This window comes from Oxyura jamaicensis, chromosome 2 (genome assembly GCF_011077185.1).
Source record: "Oxyura jamaicensis isolate SHBP4307 breed ruddy duck chromosome 2, BPBGC_Ojam_1.0, whole genome shotgun sequence".
NCBI lineage: Eukaryota > Metazoa > Chordata > Aves > Anseriformes > Anatidae > Oxyura > Oxyura jamaicensis.
Genome location: NC_048894.1, coordinates 137,040,871 through 137,064,456, shown reverse-complemented (window position 1 = coordinate 137,064,456; position 23,586 = coordinate 137,040,871). Strand labels below are relative to the sequence as shown.

Sequence of the window (23,586 nt, the reverse complement as noted above, 5' to 3'; positions counted from 1 at the left end):
CTCAAGCTTAATGCCATCTAAATGTACTTCTTTCATTTCTGCTGTGGTTATGAACGTACCTCAAAGCATGCCAAGCTTTACTAAAGAGCACAGTGGGTGCCAAGCACATCTTATATAACAATCTTCCAATATGCCCTTAAAATAACATTAAAAACACAACCCGTCTCCCAAAAAGTATAAAGCTAAGGACTGCAAAACAAAACCTTTAACAATATCTTTTCAAATGTGTGGCTTCAGTACCGCTTGCTTTTAAAAATGAACAGATATACCTCTTGTATGGTTATTTTCTTCCTTTGCTTTTGTAGACTGCCAGTTACAGCGCTGCTGCCGGGGTTAAGCAGTTGGGTTACCTGCTCTAGTTCATTTTTTGCCTCAAGAACATTTGGATCTATTAGAAGGACTTTGTTGAGATCATCAATGCTGGCTTGATAATTCTGCAAGAAAAAGGGAAAATATCTTTTTTCATGAACACACCACTAGAAATATAAATTATAATTACCATACTGTCCTTTCCAATTAAGAGAAACAGAAGTACTAGAATCTTGACATTAAGTAGAAAAAATAATCTAAACACAGTGTAATTTCATTAAAGGAAGAAAAAAGTGAAACCACAGATGAATATTTTGTGACAAAAGACTTCCTTATTAAATACATACTACAAAATAATTTATGCTCTGAAAACCATTTTCCTACATCGGTAAATGGCTTATTGAAGGCTGTTGCTTTTAAGCATAATTGCTTAATGCTGGAACATCTCCTCAAGATTAATAAGATGCTTGACTATTGACAGTTTGAATATTTGCTTTGACAATAAAAGAGAGTCACTGAAGTTAAAAATCTGCCTAATCTTCCTGGGCATTGCTTCAGTAGATAATCTCTTACAGGTTGACGTGGGAAATTTCTGGTTATACTTGAGAAGACTGAGATTACATTATGAATTCTGGGATAACCGTGAGAAGGACAAATGAAGAGACTAAATGACATTAGGACATAATTCCTTCAAGGATCAGTCTTGAGATTTATTTAATGTTTTCACTTCTAATTTTGGCATTAAATATTAATTGTCATATTCATTTTTCTGGAGAGATGAAGTTAACAGCAGCATCAGTTCTGAGGAAGACTGAAACGCCACATGAAAAGAAAAATCAAGATACCTCAAAGGCTGGAGGATCAAAAATAAGGATGACAGGTAACAGCAGATAGTGAAAGACTATGCAGAAACACAATTTCTTCAAGTGAGAGACTCAATATTTCTTCTGTTCCCAAGCAGTATCACAAAGTTATCATAAGTCATTCATATTACTACAGAAAGAAAGAGTCCTCTGATGTATATCAGTTGAGGTAGTTCCTCTGCAGCTTAACTGCAATTGAAGCACCAGGCCACAGGACACTCATTCTCTTTTCTATCCAGAATATTCTGTTTAATACCAATTAATTGTATTCAAGGTGCAGAGACATTGCAGTAAGTCTGCAAATGAACCGAAGTTTGCTGTATTACGAACAAAGAGTTAAGAAAACCATTTGTTTGCAGAAGCTAAATAATTCTGCAGAAAGGAGAAAGATTGCTTTCATCAAAAACCAGCTACTATTTAAGCTAAACCATTCGAACTACAGATGTGAAGATTCACAACTACAGAGAAATGAGGCTCCAGAACAAGGGTCAGAAAATAACCAGTCCGCCTGGGTTTCAAACAGCAGCCTGCCCGATTTCATGACAAATTCATTTGATACAGTTGTACCCAAAGCAAGGGACTATCAGAGATACAAGAGATACAAGCCAGTTCCATGTCCCATGTTATAGACCTAATTCACCATATGAGCATGATTTCCATTCTGATCTCCCTTCAAATCTCAGTAATCTATAAAAATCATTTACTACATTAAATTCCACTGCAGCTTTTTGCCAAATAAATACCCAGATATTTATAAACAAATAACACTTTCCAGCTTAGTTACATCTTTGCCAAAACAGATGCATCTAGTTAGTAATATCTTTTGTTACATAGTCAAATGTCAACCCTGGATCACTTTTGTTGCTTCCTCTGGTATCACCACTCACTCACATCCCTAGAACTTGAAGTAATGAAGGTATTAAATCCAACCAAAATGTTTTTTTTTTTTTTTTTTTGAAATTTCAACAGCATTTTTTTTTAATTTCTACAGAAAAAAATGCTAAACTGTTTCTCCAGTTCTTGACATTCTTCACTTGTTTGTAATTCTTTCTTTTTTTGACCAGTACATTCACTATGTCTTTGCTTCTATTTACACTATTTATTTATTTTTGTTACTAACTCCAACAGCATACAGTTACAGATGATTAATACCTGGGAGCTTGGAACAGCTACAAAAATGATTTTACACAAAATGAAGACTTTTCACCTTCTCTGAAGGAAACCTTCAGAATTTTGTAGCTGCTTAATAGAGGAACACATTTTTCATCAAAACGTTCGCATGGTTACTAAGACCTACATTTGGTGTTGTAACACGGTATGTGAATAAGCACAAAAAACTGTTCAAATGATTTGGAGGCTGAGTGAATGAATTTTTGTTAAGGCATCAAACATAAGGGAGCTCTGATTTAAGTATTAGTTTGAAGAATGCTGCTAGAACTTGGTGGATATTTAGAGTGATCACCTCCAGTTACAAAAAACACAGGAGAAAGCAGTTAAGTTGGTTGTTTAAAGACACTTGTACAATATAATACAACGTAGATGATGAAAGCTGGCATCATAAGACAACAGAAATGAGAAGCTGATCGTTCAATACAAGGGTTGACAGGTAAAGTAAGGATTGTTATGAAGGGATTATGAAGTACAGAAAAGCAGTTAACTCACCCAGTGAAGGAGGGGGAACCAACAGTGATGGACAAAGCGACGGTTCAAGTGATGTAACATGACATTTGCAGTCACACTCAGGATGGATACAAGCAATGTAAGACTGTGTTTTATCAAGGTCAGATAGAATGATACTCAAGAAACTGTGATAGGACGGGGATGGTACAGACAACTTCAATGTGAAGAAGGAAAATAAAAGGTTCAGTTCCCATACTGCCCACAGACTGAGAAAGGAACTCACTGACAAAGGTTTATAATGTGTTTAGAGGAGGAAGAGGGAAGAGAATGAAGATAATTAAAGGCCTGGTGCAGTATTGACAAGCAGTTATATATGAGCAGATGCCAAAAGACAGCTTGAGATTTTAGTTTGGACAGATGAAGACAGACTTGAAAAGAATCTGTGTGTCGTTAGCAAAGATATAGTGAACACCATGACAGAAAAAAGAAAAACAGACTGTGACACCCAGAAGTCTATTAGAACATTAGAACAGAGTTGAAACTTGCTTAGCTAATCTCCAGTCAAAGCTCATTTGTTCCAATATTCTTGTCTTTTCTCACATTACTGCAAGTCAACATGAAGATTTTTATGTTCCAAAAATATGTGTATTTTATGTATGCCTAATGCTTTACAAAAGTAATAAATCATCAGCATTGCATACTTTGCTTGTGTTCACTCATTGACTGTAACTACCTGATTGCCTTTGAAGAGGATAAGCAAGTTTAGAAGTGCTTAAGAATACCTGTCACGTTCTTTTTCCTCACCTGTAATCCTTTGTACGCTAGTGCTCTTCTATAAAAAGCTTTAATATTAGAATCTTCTATTTGAAGAACATGATCACAATCTTGCTTAGCCTCTTCATATTTATACAGTTTCAAGTAACAGAGAGCTCTAACACAGAAAAACAGAATACACTGCAATATAAGTAAATTCTAGCGTACTGTAGTGCCAACAGTATCTGACTCATAATGTTAATTACAATATTTCACACAATCTTAAGATTTTTTTTTAGACTACATCAAAACCAGTATTAATGACACCACTGGATGGATTTAGAGAAAGCCAATTCTTTTTATTAAAAGTCAAAATTCAAGTATGAATAATGCTTGAAGTTAAGCAGGTACGTATGCATTTTAAAAGCGGAGTCTATCTTAGGTTTATATGATAGTAATGGATACAATATGGATCCTATGCAGCCATTCTGGGTAAAAAAAAGTGCTCTAGATTAAATAACCACTACTACCTTCTGTACCTAGTTATTACTTGGAAGTCTCCTATTCAAGTATTGGCCTAATCAAATCCTTCTTACTTCGTGGAAGCTGATAGGATTACAGCATAAAGAATTATGTTGCAGAATTAGGTCAACCTTTAAAATAATGCTGCTGTGTGACCAGGTTCCTACTTTTATTTTGTCAGTATGTACATTTTCTCTAAATTATTATCCTTCATGGTTGAGATACTGCTACTGCACATTAGTTTTTAATTAAAATCATACCAGTACTCTCAAAAACAATCTGCAAAACACTATGTTAATTATAACTTTTACCATAGCTTATTTTACGTATACCTTAAAAGCTTTATATAAATATCAGTGACATTAATACTTGCTCCCCTGGGAAAGTAATGCTGTTTATCCAAAAATCAGTTTTGTTCTTAGAAACCCATCAAGCGGAAAAAAAAAAAAAAACAAACACAACTTTCTTTACAACAGTGATTGAAGTGATAAGAAATCTCTATTTGCAGTAAGAGAACATAAGTATTGTTATCCCACAAAGGGGGGTTAAATTTTAAACCTTTACCTGTTAGTGTAGATTGTACATTCGTTGTCATTTAACTTCATGCATTCACTGTATTTATTTACAGCTTCTTCGTATTTACCATTCTTTACAAAATCATTCCCTTCGTTTTTTAATGTCTTGAACTCTTCCTCTGCTTTCTTACCTATGTAACAGAAGAATCACAGCGTTACCTAAGGAGGTCAGTTCATTAAGGGTAACTGAGCAGTCTACCCAGACTTAAGAATAAATGTGTGGCATCTGGAGGATCTTTTATCAGTCTGCACATTACAATTTGTATTCCCGCTGCTACTCTAAGAAAGGCATGAACTAACATATACACATTTGGCACAACACAGACCTCCCTATGCACCAGGTTAACTGTTTTGCTGAAAATAATGTGAATGCAAATGGAGAGCTCTACACTTTTACCTCTTCCTGTCAACCTGTTCTGTGCAGTACAGAGGGATGATGTATCTCCACTGACATACTGATTTTATTTATAGTGGTGGTGATTTGATAAGCAGGCTTAAAGGTCTTCTAGATCTTCACCATCACACCAAAAACCATAATTTCACCTAATATTCTTTCTGCAAGCAACTGATCCATCATAATTTTTATGTTAAACTGACTGACAAACAAATCATCGCATCAGTTAGGGTTAGTGATACATCAATAATAGTCTGTTAATGATTTCCTATAAAAAAAAGATGCTTTCAGAGTAACCTGAAAACACCTATGTATTTTTTTATGTTGTGTTGCTCTTCAATAATTTTCTTTCCTTCTAAACTTCACGTCCTTTGTTACATGTGCTTCTGGGTTAGTCTGCATTTTTTCATGATGTTTGCAGTGGAAAGCCAATCCTGACTGCAGTTTCATGTCTAAGTGTGAGCAAACAATAATTAGTAACATAGCTTCCAGTAAATCATATTGGAAAAATCTATTTTCTGTATCTTGCTAAACAAGTATGAGCCCTCTGCCAAGCTTCAGGTTTTAAACACTGCATATAAAAAAGACCATTTTAACCAATAATTAAACTCAGTGAACTCATAAAAAAATATGGCAGTCTCTTATGCCAGAAAACTACATGCGGACTTGGGAAAAACAAAAATAACCATTTGAAAGCAAAGCAGATTTAAGCAGGAAACATGACTACATTATAGCTCAAGTTGTTAGGGCACAAAAAAACAACACAATCATTGCAAAAAAAATGTCAGCCACGCATTAGGTTTATATAATTACTGAATGTTATTGCTGGCACGCTTCCAGTGCCAGCTATTACTGGGAGGTCTCACTGATTTAATACATGTCCTAGAAGGCAACCACAATCTTTGAGTCAGCCTTCAGTGAAGAAAACGGTTACACAGCTTCCATTTGGTATTTCTAAAAACAAAACCGAAACAAAATCCACTTATTTATTTGAAATAAATTGATATAAGCTTTTTGTATCAAAATCCTGTGGACCACACTCCATGAAGACATTAATGGCTGATTTCAGAACAGGTTTCTGTTTCAGAACAGGTTAACGTGATCACTAGTGTTCTGAGGAACTGCTTATCTTCACACTTTTCACTATGACGATCTTCAAATTATCTCTCTTCACGATGTTACACAAGGTTATATAGATGTAAATTTAATCCTTACTAGTTAAAAGGTTTAGATTAAATAGGTTGGTTATACAATGAAATCAACAACAACAACAAAAAAACAAGTCGCATCCCTTAAAAACAAAAAAGCCTGGAGTACAATCACTACAACAACAACAAAAAAAACAATTTTCAACCTAAGAATTTATGTTTAATAACAATCCATTTGTGCAAAACATCAGTTTTCTACTGTATTTCAAAAAAATGCTAAATCCAGTTATAACCCAATCCTAAAGAGTGATAAATCAGTAATGATATGCATCGACAACAACTGTAGTGGAAATACTTCAGTCACTGGAAATTTTAAGAAGTAACATTGTTAGGAATTTAATTGAGCTTAAATTATACATTGACATCCTTCATGTTCCTGAAGTGAAAAACAACTTTCTGTAGCATTACCATATTTCAATTTGCACTGTTATTTAGATCATATATACACAATGCTACTCAAAGTTTCTATAACAACATTTTATTCTTGAGAAAAATGTCTAATTCTCAAAAATGCATGCATTTGTAAGTTGTCTGTTCTACATCTGGAGGAATGAAGTCTCCTAAAGGAATAAAGCACTTGGTGCATATGCGTAAAAAGTCTTAAAGGTTTTGAAAGGTGACTACTGAATAGTCACTGTCAAGGTTGAAAGCTGTACTAAAAAACATCAGAAGTGTTACTCTGTAGCTTGTTTGGTCTACCTGAAAATCTGAATTATATTTTGATACTTTGAAACGATGGCTACATATTATGCAGTGGATTATGCCACTGAGGATGGGTTTCTGGTGTCAGTCTGGGGTTGTTTGTTTTGCAGGGGTGAGCGGGGGCAGAACTATGTTATAACTGTAGCACAAGGTCAGGGAAACCACTGACACTTGTGATAGGACTCAACACACTGCTGGTGAGTATTTCTGTTATATTTTATGTAGCTTTAGAAATTACTTGCTACAAACTAAATCATCTGGACTAAAAAAAATTCCTGTAACTGTGGATCCTTAAAGCACATTAACCCTAATCATACAAAACACCATCATTTACTTGACTTTTCAAAAAGATCTCTGGTAAATATTTTCTAAAGATGTTCCTTTGACATTATTAAATTGCATTCAAATTTTCAATTAACATTATTTTCTTGTATGTACATATACTCGCATTATCTATACGTACGATTCATCTGCAACTGTTCTTCTCTGTTGGTATCTGTAGTACTGCTTGGCTTAACCCCTGAAGTAAAACTTCCTCCATCCCACCTGTGTAGCTGAGCAGCGACTGGGACAACTGGAATCGGTGGCAGTTTCTCCCTCCAACTAGAGCCATCCTGGTCAATTAAAGTCTTTGTTATTCTGAAAAAGAAAAACTCCTATCAGCATGACTTTTCAGATATTTATTTAATGCTTTAATAAACTACAACCAAATTAATTAATGCAACGTTCCAATTTTCCCCAAAACAACCAAACAGTTATCCTTAAGACTAATGAAAAAAGTGTCACAGCAGTCAACACCACTAAATTAATTTATTTGATTCAGACTTTTTTTCCATTTTAAATTAAAATACTTACGCTGGTATGTATGAGACAAGAAATTAACATCAGCCAGATCTATAAATATTTAAGCAAATGACTTATTTTGCAACCAAGCTCTAACTGTTGCATGAAACATGCAGTCAAGAAATAGGGGAAAGACATTTATTTTACTTAGTTTTCTTAGGTGTTCATTGGTTGTTATTGAAAGCATAAGTAAAATACAACGCACTCATATAAACAAGCCGTACCTAAATTTGCCAGTGTCAAGCAAAACCTCTTACACAATAATTACCTCTTACATAACATTTTGCAGATAACCAGTGCAGGTTATAAAGTATATATTAAATTGCATTTTATACAACAATCAGAATTTTTTCAAATGATCATTCTTCATCCCCATTTAAAAAGGCAAAGAAAAATATATTTGGTCTTTTCAGTCTTTCTTTAACCAATGCATTTATTTCCACATGTGAGAGGTTCAATTCAAAATGCACTTAAGTAGGAGTTTCCTATTGCTGTGATGTGTTTTGGAGCAAGACTCTGGCTTTTACTCGGCTCTGGTGAGGCCACACCTCGAGTACTGTGTTCAGTTTTGGGCCCCTCACTACAAGAAGGACATGGAGGTGCTCGAGCGAGTCCAGAGAAGGGCTACGAAGCTGGTGAGGGGCCTGGAGAACAAGTCTTACGAGGAGCGGCTGAGGGAGCTGGGCTTGTTCAGCCTGGAGAAAAGGAGGCTCAGGGGTGACCTTATCGCTCTCTACAGGTACCTCAAGGGAGGCTGTAGCGAGGTGGGGGTTGGTCTGTTCTCCCACGTGCCTGGTGACAGGATGAGGGGGAATGGGGGATGGTGGAGTCACCATCCCTGGAGGTCTTTAAAAGACGTTTAGATATAGAGCTTAGGGATATGGTTTAGTGGGGACTGTTAGTGTTAGGTCAGAGGTTGGACTTGATGATCTTGAGGTCTCTTCCAACCTAGAAATTCTGTGATTCTGTGAAGACCTAAATAAACATGAGTAAAGTCACACAAGACTTTGTGTTTCTGTTACAATTTCTGCAGTGTTTTAAAAGACAACAATCAAACAAAAACCACAAATTAATCTATGATGAGAATAATGTTGATATAAATCTTCTGATATCAAAATAAACTTAGCTCTTAAGTTCAACTGGTGATAAGTCTAACATATGCTTTAATAAAGAAAAATCCTCAAATCAGTAGTAAAGCAAGTCACATTGATATTATGGAAGTCAAAAACCTGAAATTTGCATAATAGGTGCATTTCCATTTAACACAAGTTTGAAAACATACTACATGAATACTCTTCAACAAAAAAAATAATTGTTACATTGAATATGACATGAATGAGATAAAATGAGTATAAATAACCCAAATAAAGTTTACTTCCTTGATTTTATTCTCTTTAAGTATTTGAATAATGGCTATAAAATAATAATAATAAAAAAATCCTCAGCATAAGATTATGGCCATAGAGTCAAAGCAATTAAGACTAAATTCTTTTCAAATTTGGGTCTGAGAGACGAACCAATACAAAAAGCAGCATCTGGTCTACTATTATTTCAGGCTCATGGAATGGTTAAAGTTGGCAGGAACCTCCGGAGGTCATTTGGTCCAACCCCCTGCCCAAGCAGAGACAACTACAACAGGTTGCCCAGAACCATGTCCAAGTAGACATTTATTGTAAAACAGAAATTACCAACATATCTCAATGATGTAGATTAAAAACACTGTTAGTGGAGCAATATAACGTGATTTTATGTATTGCACAAAACAAAATGTACCATTTTGAATTGAAAATAAGTTCTTCATATGCAGTATATCGCATTTTGTAGTATTATATATCTGCTCCTATTCTTTCTAAGTGAGCAAGACTATTTTTCTATGTATTAGCTGCACATGCCCTTCCAGGGCACTCCTCTATCTGGATGATTAATAAGCAGTATTTTATAGGACAGCAGAGAAGCTTGTCCAAGTTCTGTTTTGCTCTAATTTTCCTTAAACGTTAGGTTTTTAAAGCATCATACAAATGCAATTGTTAAGAAAAAGGTGGCATACCATCATAAATTAAATAGCTCTATGATTTACTTTTTTTTTTGATTAGAGAAGAAAATTGTATATAGTAAAAAGGCAATTATTTCTGTTCTGCTGCTTCTCATAGAAAGTAACAGAGTTTCAACTGTAAGCCAGCATCCCACTTCCTTCCTGTCAGTTCTTTTCCACTTATCATAGTGGCTTTAAAAAGAAAGACAAAAAGCCTGATCTAATTCATCAAAATCTGATATTTTTTAAATTATTTTTTATATTTTTTTTTTACAAATGATTGATTTCTTGTAATAGGGTAGTCTCTTCTTAGAATGGCCTTCTGCAAAAATGCATACCTGTGTACCGTGGCTAATTTAACAAAGCACAGGTATCTCACAAAAAAGGCTGTGACAGATGCTCATTCCCCAACACTATCACCCTAACTTGACCTAACAATCTCCTTGCAGTTTTGGAATTTATCACAAAGATGTAGTTGGAACACTACAATACTCATATGGGACTTTCAATAAAAGTTCTCAAGTTGCCTAATACAATTTACTAAATGACATTAGAGTGGTTGAGAGAATTTTGGAATGAAACTTCAATTTAGTAAATGGAAATGCATGAATATACGCCCCCCCATTAGAGCTTGTGTATTTCTAACAATGAAAAGCAAATAATAAAACAACCACTCAAGAGGAAATTAAAATACAAAGAAAGTCACTGATGTTCACAAAGCTAGTAAAACGACACTAATTAAAAGTGTACTTGAAAGACCTTTTCCTGTGACTTGGCACAGACCATTAAAAGAAACAGTCCTTCCAATTTAACTAAAAGTCACCTCAGAATAACCAATAAAAGACTGATCATCATCTAATCATGAGAAACACTCAAATAATTGTTTATATTTGTTCTCAGTTACCTTTTCATAAAAGTATGTATTTACATTCCTTTCTCTGTTATTTTCTTTTGGTTGTAAATTGTCAGGTACAAGCTTGAGCTTAAAAAATTCTGCTCATCTTTTACCTGAGAATTATCTGAAATGGATTCTAAGACTTCTGGAAAGCCTGCTTAGCTAGGTAAGGACAGAAAGACAAGCCTAAAGATTCAGTAAACCTGCCTTCAGACAGAAGTAGGAAGCTCAGTTTTTCTGTCAGCTTCCTACAGCATCACCATCAAATTTCCTCTAGGAACTTAAAACCAAGTAAATCCTCCAGTAAAAGCACGCTGTTATGACCTGACATTCCTAATAAATTCATAGAGCTATTTTGGGGTTGTCCCATTAAGTTAAAAGGCAGTAGAGTAACTAAGTTTTTTTGAGTAAAATTCATCTGAAGAAGATGTGTTACTTTGGAAATTAAAATTGATACTTTGGTCAACAACTTAATTTATGAACGATTAATAATTCAAAAGTAAGTTATATTAAAAGTTCAATAATGCAGGAGGTCTATGCTCTAGAAACTAAGAATTTGCAAGCGAAAATGAATTACCAGCAGAAGAGAAGAGAAGAAGGAAGAAGCAGCTGAAATAAGGTGATGGGTTGCCAGGGAGGAAAGAGTAATAAGCAGTGAAGCTAAAAACGTAAGGAAGGCCTAGAGGGGAGAAAAGGAAGAATGTTAAGGGAAAAGAAGGAAATAAGTTTATTACTAAGCAAGTTACAAGTCATTGTCAGGAGAAACGTGAAAAGAATATCTGCAGATAAAATAAGCCAAGAAAATAAAAAAGTACAGTAATTCACTCAGGTCAGTAAGTTGTTTCAACAAACCAAATGGTCTGCTATCAATGCAGACACGGTAACTATTTGTTGTGTGATCAAACTTAAGACTTTTAAGAGGAGATATTAAAGCAGAGCTTAAAATTATTATGGCCTCTTTAACGAAACATAGAGAAGATTGTAATCACTCATGGTGTTGCCTTAAAAAGTACTAGATTCCATTGCAAAAAAGTGTGTGAATGTGGGTTCCTGCTCAACAATTAGTGTCTGTTCTACTTTCATAAATACTTCGTTCAATAAAAGAAAAAAGGAAAGAAAGGAAAGAAAAGGGAATGGAAGTACTTCCTATATGTTAATGAGAATAAATTTTTAAACGCTATCATAATTGTGAACTATTAAAATACAGTGACAGAAATTGTAACACCTCTCTTTTTGAAACACCTCTCTTGGCAGCAAAAGTTAATGTTGGAAGCATCAGATATCAAGTCAAAAATAAGATTCAATTATATTTTTTACACTTCTAAGCTTTGCAGTCAATCACTGCATCAAGCTGCTTCAGTTTCTGCACAACTGAGACATAATGGAGGATTAACACTTAACATACATCTTCAACTGCTACAGGAAGAATGCTAATATGCACAGGAACATCAGAGAGAAGAGGACATAAAATATTACTGTACATTGCATCAAATACAAATTCAGAAAGAAAATAATTTGAAGAACCAGTGCAAAAGAAAGCCTTTTAAATAATGCATTTTTGAAATAAAAAACAACCTACTGCTGATGACAGTGGTGAAGCAATGGGAACACAGCTAAATGAAATAACCAGTCCACCTGTTAGAACATATTAGTTGTGATGACCCTGTCTCAGGCCATGTAGAACAGAGGGAGGGTATGCCCCAAACAAAGCTGACTCCTATTTTTCTATCTGGACTGATGAGTCAAAAATGTGTGAAGTGCACTTACCTATTAACGCTATCATTTGCTGCTTGTATGCTGCTGTCTATTTGTAGAACTGTTTTATAATCAACGTATGCCTGTCGATACCGCTCCATGGACTCATATGCCATTGCTCGTCGTAGGAGAGGCTTAAGGGAAAATGCCTGAAGCTCCAGAGCTCTGGAGAAAACAGAAATATATGGTATTGAAACAGAATAATGTAAATAACAACAGCAAGAATATTTTATGAGATAAGACATCTACATGGAACAGCTCTGTGATTTCAGATGGGTCATACAGTAACATAACCCCAGAAAACACACTTGGGTGGTTTAGTATTAATACTATTAATAATAATAATTGAGATGCAGTTATGTAATTGTTTTATTTTACTACAGCTTACTCTGCTTAAATCCACATCTTCCCTCTGCAGAACTAATGCTTTCCTGGTGATGTAAGTAATATAATGACAGCTGTTAGGAAAAGGTTTTTTTCCTTAAGTCACGTCTAGATCATAGAATGGCTTGGATTGGAAGGGACCTTAAAGATCTGTGGGGATTTCAAGTATACGGTGCTTTTACCTACACAAATTTCAGTTCTTCTTCCTTACATGAAAATATGCATGTAAAAAATGGATATAATAAAACACGCATGCACCCTTATTTTCAGCTATTAGGTTTATGCCTGTCTTGTCGACTGATTCCTGTTCAGCAGTGAACTCAATCCCCGATACTGTGCAATCAGAACTTCTGAACACCATGTGCTTTTCCAGCAAAGTGACGAAGCAGCCCACAAAGGCTTTATAGATTAAAGATTACCTTTTATTAATCAATGATTCTTGCTAATGAGACAAAAAGATAAACTGAAATACTGAAATTAGGATGAGTCTAGACAATTAGATTTCAAAGAATCATGAGGTAATTCAGGTTCAGAGGTCCCTAGCCCAACCTTCTGTCAAAGGTCACCTCTCAGATCAGAAAGTTGCTCACAGCTTTATCCAGTCAGGCCTTGAGAACCTCCAAGGAAATCTCTGCACAACCTCTCTGGGCAGCCTGTCACAATGCCCTGCTGATCCTGCGGGGAAAAGTTGTTTGTTCTTTTTTCCCCCTAACATGCAGTCAGAACCTCTTGGGTTTATTTCACCTGTTGCCACTTGTTCACCCACAATGTATGGCCAGAAAGAGCCAGGCTCCATCTTCTGGACAATCTCCTCACAGGTTCTAGCAGGCTGCTGCTAGGACCTCTTGAAGCCATTCTTTAAGCTGAACAAACCCAGTTTCCTCAGTTTTTCCAGGGAAGTACTATGGAGCCCACAACCTCCTCAGCAACACTTCACTGAACTCACTCCAGTTGATCAGTATCTTTCTTGTACAGGGAAAGCCAAAAAAACAACACAGTATCATAGATGTTATCTATCAAATGGTGATTACAGGGGGATAATCACTTCCCTCAATCCACTGGCTATGCTCCTCTTTGTACGGCCCAAGATGCTGTTGGCCTTTTTTGATGTAACTTAGTTTTTCGCCATCACTCCTCCATTAACAATAAAGAAACAATGATTTCCAGAACAAACATTTCCATTTCATAAGCATTTCCCAGCACTCCATTTCTCCTTATCTTGCTGAATGCATTTGCAAAATTGCATATCACAGCCGTTAAAAAACCTCTGCAAAAACGCTTCGCATTGTGTTTAGATGCGAAGCGTTTAGATGTATAGTATATAGTGTATAGTATATACTATATAGTGTATATAGTATATACTATATAGTGTATAATTAGATGTAGAGCTTAGGGATATGGTTTAGTGGGGACTGTTAGTGTTAGGTCAGAGGTTGGACTTGATGATCTTGAGGTCTCTTCCAACCTAGAAATTCTGTGATTCTGTGTAACTCAGATAAAAATTAATACAATTTCCAGGTTCCTAAAACTAAGAAAGAGGAAAAAACACAAATACACTCAGGGACTGAAGACACTGCTTGAGGAATAGTATCAGTGGGAACGAAAAACTCCCTTTCCATGGCAGAATATGAAGATAAAACTTAGATACGCTCTACAATTAGCTTAAAGGAGGCTATAGTGAGGTAGGACTGGTCTCTCCTTCCAAGCACCAAGCAATAGGACAATAGGAAATACCCTTAAGTTGTGCCAGAGCAGGTTTAGGTAGGATATTAGAGAAAATATCTTCACTGAAAGGACTGTAAGGCATTGGAACAGGCTGCCCAGGGAAGTGGTTGAGTCACCATCCCTGGAGGTTCTTCAGAAAACTTGGAGAGCTTAGTGACAAAGTTTAATACAGGACTTGGCAGTGCTAGGTTAAAGGTTGGACCAGATGATCTTGGAGGTCTCTTCCAACTTAAATCATTCTATTCTATGATAATACATCCATGACCCAAGCAACACCAGTATGTTAGAGAAAATAATGCTAGCACGTAGGAGCCCTCTGTAGCAAGAAATACTAGCACTCCAAATACTAGCTTCACTCTCCGTAGCAAGAAATACTAGCACTCCAAATCAGTCTTGAGACAGAGACATCCAACAAAGGTTTTTTTTGACAAACTTCTAAGCCCTACATAGCTAAAACTTTATAAACGTTCAATAAATTTATATACTTTCTGTATCACAAGCATAAGCACTAAGCCATTTTTTACTTTGATGACCTCTTCATAGATTATCCCTTTTGTTGTGTTGCCTAGAGTAGATTTAATTGACATTGCCTAATTTCTGTGTTTGAAGTTTTGTGGTTCTGCCTCCCAGTCTCTACATTCTGTTGTGCTAAGCATTATGGGTCCTCACGGATCCAGAAAATATGCATGAGAGTAAGAATACTATGTAAGTAATATGAAAACCAAGCTTCCAATCACTAAGAATAAAAAACAACAAACTGTATTACTGACTTTGGTTGAAGTCTTACATACTAGAAACCTCCTGAATTGAAGAATGTCATGGCACTTAAGTATGCCATCTTGTCTCATCAGCGAGCTATGATCCTGCATCTACTTTAACAAAATACTGATAGCCAGTCAATTTTTTTAGATGACATGTGCAGAAATCTTTTTTTGTCAGGCAAGTGAAATATTCAGTTAGTATAAAGTTACATACATACTTAAAAAAAAAAAATCTCATCAGTTGGGTTCAACTATATTAATAAAAAAAAAGATTTCTGATCATCTTGGGCTCCTCTTTAGCCCTTTAAGCCTCAGTCTTACTAGTGCTATTTAAGAAAATATAACAAAAGACATCTAGAAATACACCAATAATTTAGTTGAAGGCAGTGTTAGGAAGCTGCTGAAGGTGTCTGATCTTTCACACCCGCGTCCTTAAAAGCCACTATAAGCAGAAGGATTTGAGCTCAATTCCTTAACAACTGCAATCACTGTTCCTAACTATGCTGAGTTTATATTAAAAAAACAAACACACAGAACACACATATTCACCACACAGATGTTTGAAAGTAATTTCCAACACTACGATAAGCACTTGGTTTAACAAAATTTTTACATACAGGTTACAACAGAGCATTACTGCAGTAAGCCTGCTTTTATTATAAAGATTTTAAGTTTTCTATGCCTATCTGTGAATGTGATAAGTCTAACAGCTGCCTTCACACAGTAAGAAACAAAATAAAACTTACTCTTTCCCTAGGTTTCATGTGATTGTATTCATAAATGAAAAATAAAGGTATCTGTCATTCAGGCAGGGCTTCAAAGTGCAATAACAAGATATCACTTAAAGTGTTTAATCATCATCAGGAATGTTGTTGCTCTACATAGGAGGTTGCAATTTACCTGTTACAATCCTGAATGCAGTCACTGCAGTTGCCCTCTTTGAGGTAACACGCTGCTCTGTTCGAGTACAGGATACTTAAATCATCTGGAATTTGTTCCCCTAAAAGAAGTTACAATTAAAATCAAAGACCACTCTAAAATGACATTGGAGAATTAAAGTAGCTGCACAGAGCAAGCTGAACTGCAGTGATGCAGTTTGCTGATGCAAAGCTGTAAGGAGCTTTCCTTTATCATGTCGCCGAGAATATGGAGTTATTCAAACATAAAGAAATGCAAACATCTCTGTCCCACGGAAGTTGAAAGATTACTTCACCCATCTTCCTACATTTTGTATGACATGAATTGGCTTCTGCTGCCAGTGACAAGTAATACGGCACAGTAACTCCTGCCAAAAATCCAGGGATAGGCTGGGTGACTTCACCTCTAGTTCCCTTAAACCACCTACATAAGGTTTAAGTAGAAGGTATCACACTCACCTAGACCGACGACGTGTTCAATGGCTTCGGAGTATTTGAGCACAGCTTCTCCGAACTGTCCTCCCTTAAACAACTCGTTTCCTTCCCTTTTCAGTGCCGCTGCTACCGGCGGGAGCGAGGTGGACCCGTCCCCGTGCGCCCCGGGTGGCTGCTGCTCTGCGGGGCTCCCCGTCGCTCCTTCTCCGTTCGAGTAGCCATCGGCTTCACCTTGCTGCTCCGGCTTCTGCGCGCCTTCCTCAGCCGTGCCCTTGGGGTCTGCGGTGCCGGCGGGGTCCCTGCGCTGCTCCTTGCCCTCGGCCTTGGCGCCGTGCGCCTTCCTCTGCGCGCTGCCCATGGCGGCCGGGCCGGCTGCCTGCCGGCGCCCTGCGAGGCGCCAAGGGGCGGCTGAGGAGAGAAGCCCCGCCCGCCGCGGGGGGCCGCCCCGCCCGCACCACGCCGCGCCTCACGGAGGGGGTACCCGGGGAAAGGCGGGGAGGGGGAGAAAAGTTAAGGATTCGGGGCAAAATGACCAAATACAAACTCTAAAGAATTTTAATTCATGTTAGTAGTGGGGGAACCGACTTAAAATGGAAGGGCTGTCAAAAATCAAAAGCTCTTGGATACTCTGAAAGGAATATTTGACGTCTATTTATGTAATGGGTGACATCGTTCACTGAAAAAGAATTCTCAGCTACTCGAGGTATTTCTCCTTCAGAAGCATGGCACAAAAATAACGCTGGCACAAGGAAAAGCAAAATATTTCAGCTCACAGAATCACAGATGTTCCTTCCAACCCCTGGGGACAATCGAGTCCAACCCCCTGCTAAAAGCAGGTTCTCTACAGCAGGTTGAGCAGGAAAGTGTCTGGGGGGGTCTTGAGTATCTCCAAGAGCAGGAGACTCCACAACCTCTCAGGGCAGCCTTTTCCAGTACTCTGTCACCCTCACTGTAAGGAAGTTCTTACGCACATATGTGTGTTCTGGTTTTTGGCCGGTGCCTCTTGTCTTACTGCTGCACATCACTGAGAAGAGCCTGGCCCCAAAGTTCAGTTCACAATGAATTCATCTATGATGAAGTCAGGTTCCAATTCTTTAACTGCTCTGGAATATCTACAGTTGAAGGCATCTGGAATGGTCCAAATCTCCACAGATTAATGTTTAATATATTTTTAAAATCTTTTTCTTCTTTTGTGCCACACACTGTCAGTAGGTCTGTTTTGTATTACATGTTCTTGGTTTGTACCTGGATTTTTCTAAACCAGAATACATAATGAACAAATTTCTTAAACAATTCTGATCTCTGACTGCTGCAGTGCAGTAGTGAAGAATGAAAAAAGACTTACTGATCAATATTTATGCTGACACGGTAACTGAGGGGTTTTCTTTACTTCAAGAAATTCATTACAAATTAAATTCTGGAGTTAATTTTCAATGCTGTTTATTTTAACATGGTCTGATTTCTCATATAGCAAGCTTTCAATAGAGGCTAAAAGCTACAGTGGGTTGGGCCCTGTTGTGCTAGACATTATACCAATCAATTATAAATGAGAGTTCCTTCTTCATAGAATTTACAATCCTAAAAATTAAAAATAGAAAAAGACACTGGAAGGAGGAACAGGGAATACAGAATAACTATGGTAATGGGTAACAAGGTGGCCAAATGTCCTCATGCAAGACTCCATTAATAAGACTTGTAACCGTAAGGAGAACACAATGACTTATTCAAGGCCACAGTGTCAAAGAAACTTCCTATTACAGTAGAAGTCTGGTCACAGATTACTACAAATTAAGATTTGGGTAGATGCATATTCATATATGGCATAAAGGCCAAGTGAGAGAGTATACAGAGCTGCTGCTACTAAGTATCAAGAAACATAACATCTCAATTATATTAGAGGCTCAGTGGTAGAGGAGAGCATAAAGCAATGCCAAAAATACATCAGCAAGCACAACTGATCACTTGAGAGGAAAAAGCTCTAATCATCTCCTACCCACTCTGTATTGTTCCTAAACAAATCAGAAACTTCAAAATGCAAATCTAAGACCTTACTCAGTTTCCTGTGAAAAGCATTAACACGTATGTTGAAGAACTATCTGTAGCATCAAATAAATCTTCTGTTATTTCACATGGGATAATTCAAGAAGTAAAAATAAGAAACCAGTCCATTACATAAAAAAAAAAATTGTCCAGGTCCTTCTGGATGGCATCCTTTGACCTGGACAGGCCGGACAGTTGGGCAGAGAGGAACCTCATGAAACTCAAAGCCAAGTGCAGGGTCCTGCACCTCAGAGGAATAAAACCCTGTGCACCATTACAGGCTGCTGGAAAGCAGCTCTGTGGAGAAAGACCTGGGGGTCCTGGTGGACAGTAGGTTGTCCATGAGCCAGCAGTGTGCCCTTGAGGCCAAGAAGGCCTATGAGATCCTGGGTTGCATTAGGAAGAGCACTGCCAGCAGGTCAAGGGAGGTGATCCTGCTCCTCTGCTCAGCCCTGGTAAGGCCATACCTGGAGTACTGTGTCCAGTTCTGGGCTCTCCAGTACAAGAAGGAAATAGAGCTACTAGAGTGAGAGACGGGATACTAAGATGATTAGGGGACTGGAGCATCTGTCATATGAGGAGAGGCTGAGAGCAGGGAAGGTGTCAAGAAGATGCGGCCAGAATCTTTTCAGTGGTGCCCAGTGACAGGACAAGAGGTAACTGGCATAAACTGAAACACGGAAGTTCTAGCTGATTATAAGAAAACCCTTCTATACGGTGAGGGTGACGGAGCACTGGCACAGGTTGCCCAGAGAGGCTGGGGAGTCTCTCCTCCTTTGGAGACATTCAAAACCTGCCTCAGTGTGATCCTGTGCAACGCATTCTAGGTGACCTTGCTTGGTGGGGGGGTGGACTAGATGATCTCCAGAGGTAATTAATTTGGTACTATGAAGTAGAAAATAGACTGATAAAAAAATTACAAAATAATTCTCTGTAAACAACTTCTGTGGCGTCAAGTAAATTTAATACCACACAGGAAGTAAACCTAGAAGACTACAATGCTTAGTCTGCTCATTGCTGTTCACAGAGCATATCAAATTTATTCAATAGCCGAATTTACTTTGTTTGCAGATATACTTAAAAACCCACAGTAATCTATGAAGATGCTTGCCTCCTAAATCTTAAAAATACTTAGGTAAATCACATGAACACCTTACATTGATGGCAGTTGACAATCTTCCCTATGTTTAAAAGCCTAACCTTTCATCAGATGAATGGGAGTCTTCCTGTGGAGCTAAAAGGCACTTAGTCACTTGAATGCTCCCAACTGCAAGCAACCCCCACATTACCTATATATAATGTTAGGGACGTGACCCATCCTTTCCTCCAGGGTATTAGCTGAGAAGACTTAGTGAAAACCTACTGGTTTTGAAAAATATATTTTGCCTAAACTCTCGTGCAAACAATGCATTATTAAATCACTTATTTAGAGACTGATATTCACAATTAAGTGGAACATCTTGATTACTGCAAAACCAACAGACTGATTTTAATTTCAAGACAAAGAACTACATAGGCCATGGAAAGCACAAAAGCCACTGCTGTCTGGCCAAATTACCTTAAAGAACCAACAGAAAGAGGTAAAGGGTAGAAATTAACCCAGGGATGTTATTCTGTGGCAGGCTTGAGTCTAGACATGTAGCCGAACCCAAAAGCAAGCCTCAGAAGTATCTGCTACCCGACTTCCTCCTGAAGTCATGCATTCTGATCAAGCCAGCAGTTTCATCTCAGCAGTCTTGCAGTTAATCACACACTAATACAGGAACAGGAGCTGCACTTCAACTGCTTGTGAGCTACAAACAGTACAAGAATTACAGGTTGTTTTTCTCTAATATATACTTTCAGTGCATGCAGATGGCCTTGTGTTAAAAAACAAAACAAAAACAAACTTGAAACTGTTTTCAAAAACAACAACAAAAATCAAGCGCCACTTGATCAGTTTTAGGCCCTTTGATCCAATTAAGAGGAAAAATGCAGAAGAAAAAAAATGATGGTAGGAAGGTAGGAGAGCTGCACAAGAGAAAGATCTAAGGAACACCAGATTTTCTCTAATCTCAGAATATTCATGGGGTCCTTCATCAAAGGGAAGGTATAAAATTATACAGGACACAGGGAGGAAGGTGAATTTTAGCAACATTTTTCCATGTGCATTTGTTATACCTTTCTTAGAAATATTTCAAAAAATGTCTAACAAAATTGGATTCTAGACTTCCTATTCAGATCTACTTTAAGTAGTGAATGTAGAGAGATTCGGACAGATTAGAGAGCTGAGCAATCGCCAGGAGGGCCAACCGTATCCTGGGGTGCATCAAGCACGGCATTGCTAGTCGGTCGAGGGAAGTGACTGTCCCGCTCTGCGTTGGTGCGGCCTCACCTCGAGCACTGTGTGCAGTTCTGGGCACCACAGTACAAAAAGGACATGAAACTATTGGAGAGTGTTCAGAAGGGCTACTAAGATGGTGAAGGGCCTAGAGGGGAAGACGTAAGAGGAGCAGCTGAGGTCACTGGGCCTGTTCAGCCTAGAAGAGAGGAGGCTGAAGGAAGACCTCATCACGGTCTACAGCTTCCCCACGAGGGGGAGTGGAGGGGCAGGTGCCAAGCTATTCTTTTTAGTGACCAGCGACAGGACTGGACGGAATGGTGTCAAGCTGAGGCAGGGGAGCTTCAGGCTGGATATCAGGAAGAAGTTCTTCACTGAGAGGGACGTCATGCACTGGAACAGGCTCCCCAGGGACACAGTGATGGCACCAAGCCTGTCAGAGCTTAAGAAGTGCTTGGACTGTGCTCTTAGTCATATGGTTTGAATTTTTTGGGTAGACCTGTGTGGTGTCAGGAGTTGGACTCGATGATCCTTATGGGTCCCTTCCAACTCAGGATATTCTATGATTCTATGTATTTTTACTCTTCAAACAGGGAAAATTATTTGCAAGCAAGTATGGATGAATTTTGTGAATAAAGATTACACTATCAAAGGCAACAACTTTTTCCTTCAGCTTAAAATTAAACAGGAAGTGACATGACATTACCTTTACCTCCACTACTTCTTCCACATTCCTCTGCATTTTCTCCTCTTTCTTCACCACCTTCTGAATCCTCTATCTCTTCAATAAGTATTCTTTTTCCTTTGCTTTCAGTCTTAGATACAGGCTTTAAACCTTTCAGTTTATTTTCAGTCTCCAGCAGATTTTTCTGCAATAGAGAAATAAACAGTAATAGAAGAAGCTTTTTTTATAGGTATATAAATTGTAATTTATACCCAGAAAGTACACTCTGTTAAATAATACATATAAGGTCCTGAATATATGATTATCCAGATAAATGTTACCAATACAAAAAAATCCGACTTCTCCAAGAGTCAGTATTAAAACCAAGATTAACACTCAATTTCTGTCTCTTAGAAACTTAATTAGAAGATACCACACAAATAAATACGTTCCTTTCTTTGCTTAAGCATAGATAAATAAATAGAAGTAGATTGCATTAGTGTGATATCTGGCATGGTCTACTCAGAAGAGACCCATGGAAAACAGGTTCTTTCCAGAATCTCTGAAAAAGCCCAAAAGCAGTTTATCAAAATTTATGTTATCAAGAACTCAGCACCTGATAGACATTTGATAGACTAATGTAACTGGTTGAACTAGAACCAAGAAAGACAACAATTTCTTAGCAGTGTAGCAGAAGGACACTGTTGAATAATGAAAAGCTTTGCTCCTTTAGTGAGAACTACAAATTAGATAACCAGACAGCCTCTCATTTCCATAAACATTTTTGGATGAATCAAAAAAAAAAAGAAATGCTCCAACTGCACTTCATGCTTTCAGAACAGAGTAAGACACACCTAATGTTATGCTCTATTCTGTTTTGTATTCAGTGCTCTACAAGGAAGTGCCATTTCAGTACTCGCTTCAACAAGAGAAAGATAAAGGACAAGAAAAACCAAAGATTCATGTGGAAAAGTACATTAAGAAACTCCAGTTACTGAGAAGTAATATACTTTCTTTCAGTGACTCTACATACAAACATTCATTGTACATGTGTTCCACGTGTTTTTAATTAGCTCAAGAGGGTTTTGAGGATCTTTCAAGCCGAGTAACTCAAAAAAAAAAAAGCACTGTGTCACCTATAGATGTCTCAGCCAAGGCAAAATAGCTGGCATGGATAAGAGCAGACATTTGCTTTCAGCAACAGCAGCATTATATTCAAAGGTACTAATGTATTTGGATCCCTGGAAGAGTGTACTCACAATGAGTATCATATGTCTGGTATTATAAGAAGTCTCAGCATAGCCTTCACACAAAGACTTGTGGAGTTTGTCAGCACAGACTTAGAAGCTATTTAGTGGTTCAGTCTTGTAAAGGTGAAAACAAACAAAAGTGCTCTTTCAGAAGTCAAATCTAGAGAGATGTGTTCAAAAAGGAAAAGAGAAAAAAGTAGGCAGGTTGATTCCTTGGTTGATGTGAACTCTGGAACTATTCTGGATAGGAATTTAGCTGCAAGAACACCACAATGGGCATGAATGCAGTAGGTGGTGAACTTGGTGTACAAGCTTGGACCTCCCTAACTTTTCTGGTGCAAGCAACAGCAGTATTGGATCGAGTAACTCCACAGAAAGAAGTACTAATCAGTAAGCTGCTAGCAGCTTAAAGTGTGCCAACAATAAGAGCTAAATGGAATTCATGTGATGAGGCAATTGCACAGCATCCAGGAGTCATATGTTATAAAATTGGGGGGTAGCAACATGATGGACTCCTAATTAACAGGTGAAGGGCAGTTTAGTATCAAAACTGACTAGTACTGAAGGTTCTCAGGAGAGGTAGCATCCAAATTTAAGGACCGGGTTCTCAGCCACAAAA

General features: G+C 37.7%; 1 protein-coding gene across 3 annotated transcripts in view; it reads right to left on the bottom strand.

Annotated features, from left to right (window-relative positions):
- The window catches only part of SPAG1 (sperm associated antigen 1), a 43,122-nt gene that overhangs the window by 3,368 nt on the left and 16,168 nt on the right, over positions 1-23,586 (bottom strand). For all 3 annotated transcript variants that reach the window (XM_035318310.1, XM_035318312.1, XM_035318311.1), the window contains 8 exons: positions 21,760-21,922; positions 16,718-17,080; positions 16,242-16,341; positions 12,484-12,636; positions 7,410-7,585; positions 4,632-4,773; positions 3,597-3,723; positions 270-434 (listed from right to left, as the gene is read on the bottom strand). In XM_035318310.1, coding sequence (XP_035174201.1) covers positions 270-434; positions 3,597-3,723; positions 4,632-4,773; positions 7,410-7,585; positions 12,484-12,636; positions 16,242-16,341; positions 16,718-17,080; positions 21,760-21,922 — 1,389 coding nt within the window. The remainder of the gene's footprint in view (positions 1-269; positions 435-3,596; positions 3,724-4,631; positions 4,774-7,409; positions 7,586-12,483; positions 12,637-16,241; positions 16,342-16,717; positions 17,081-21,759; positions 21,923-23,586) is intronic.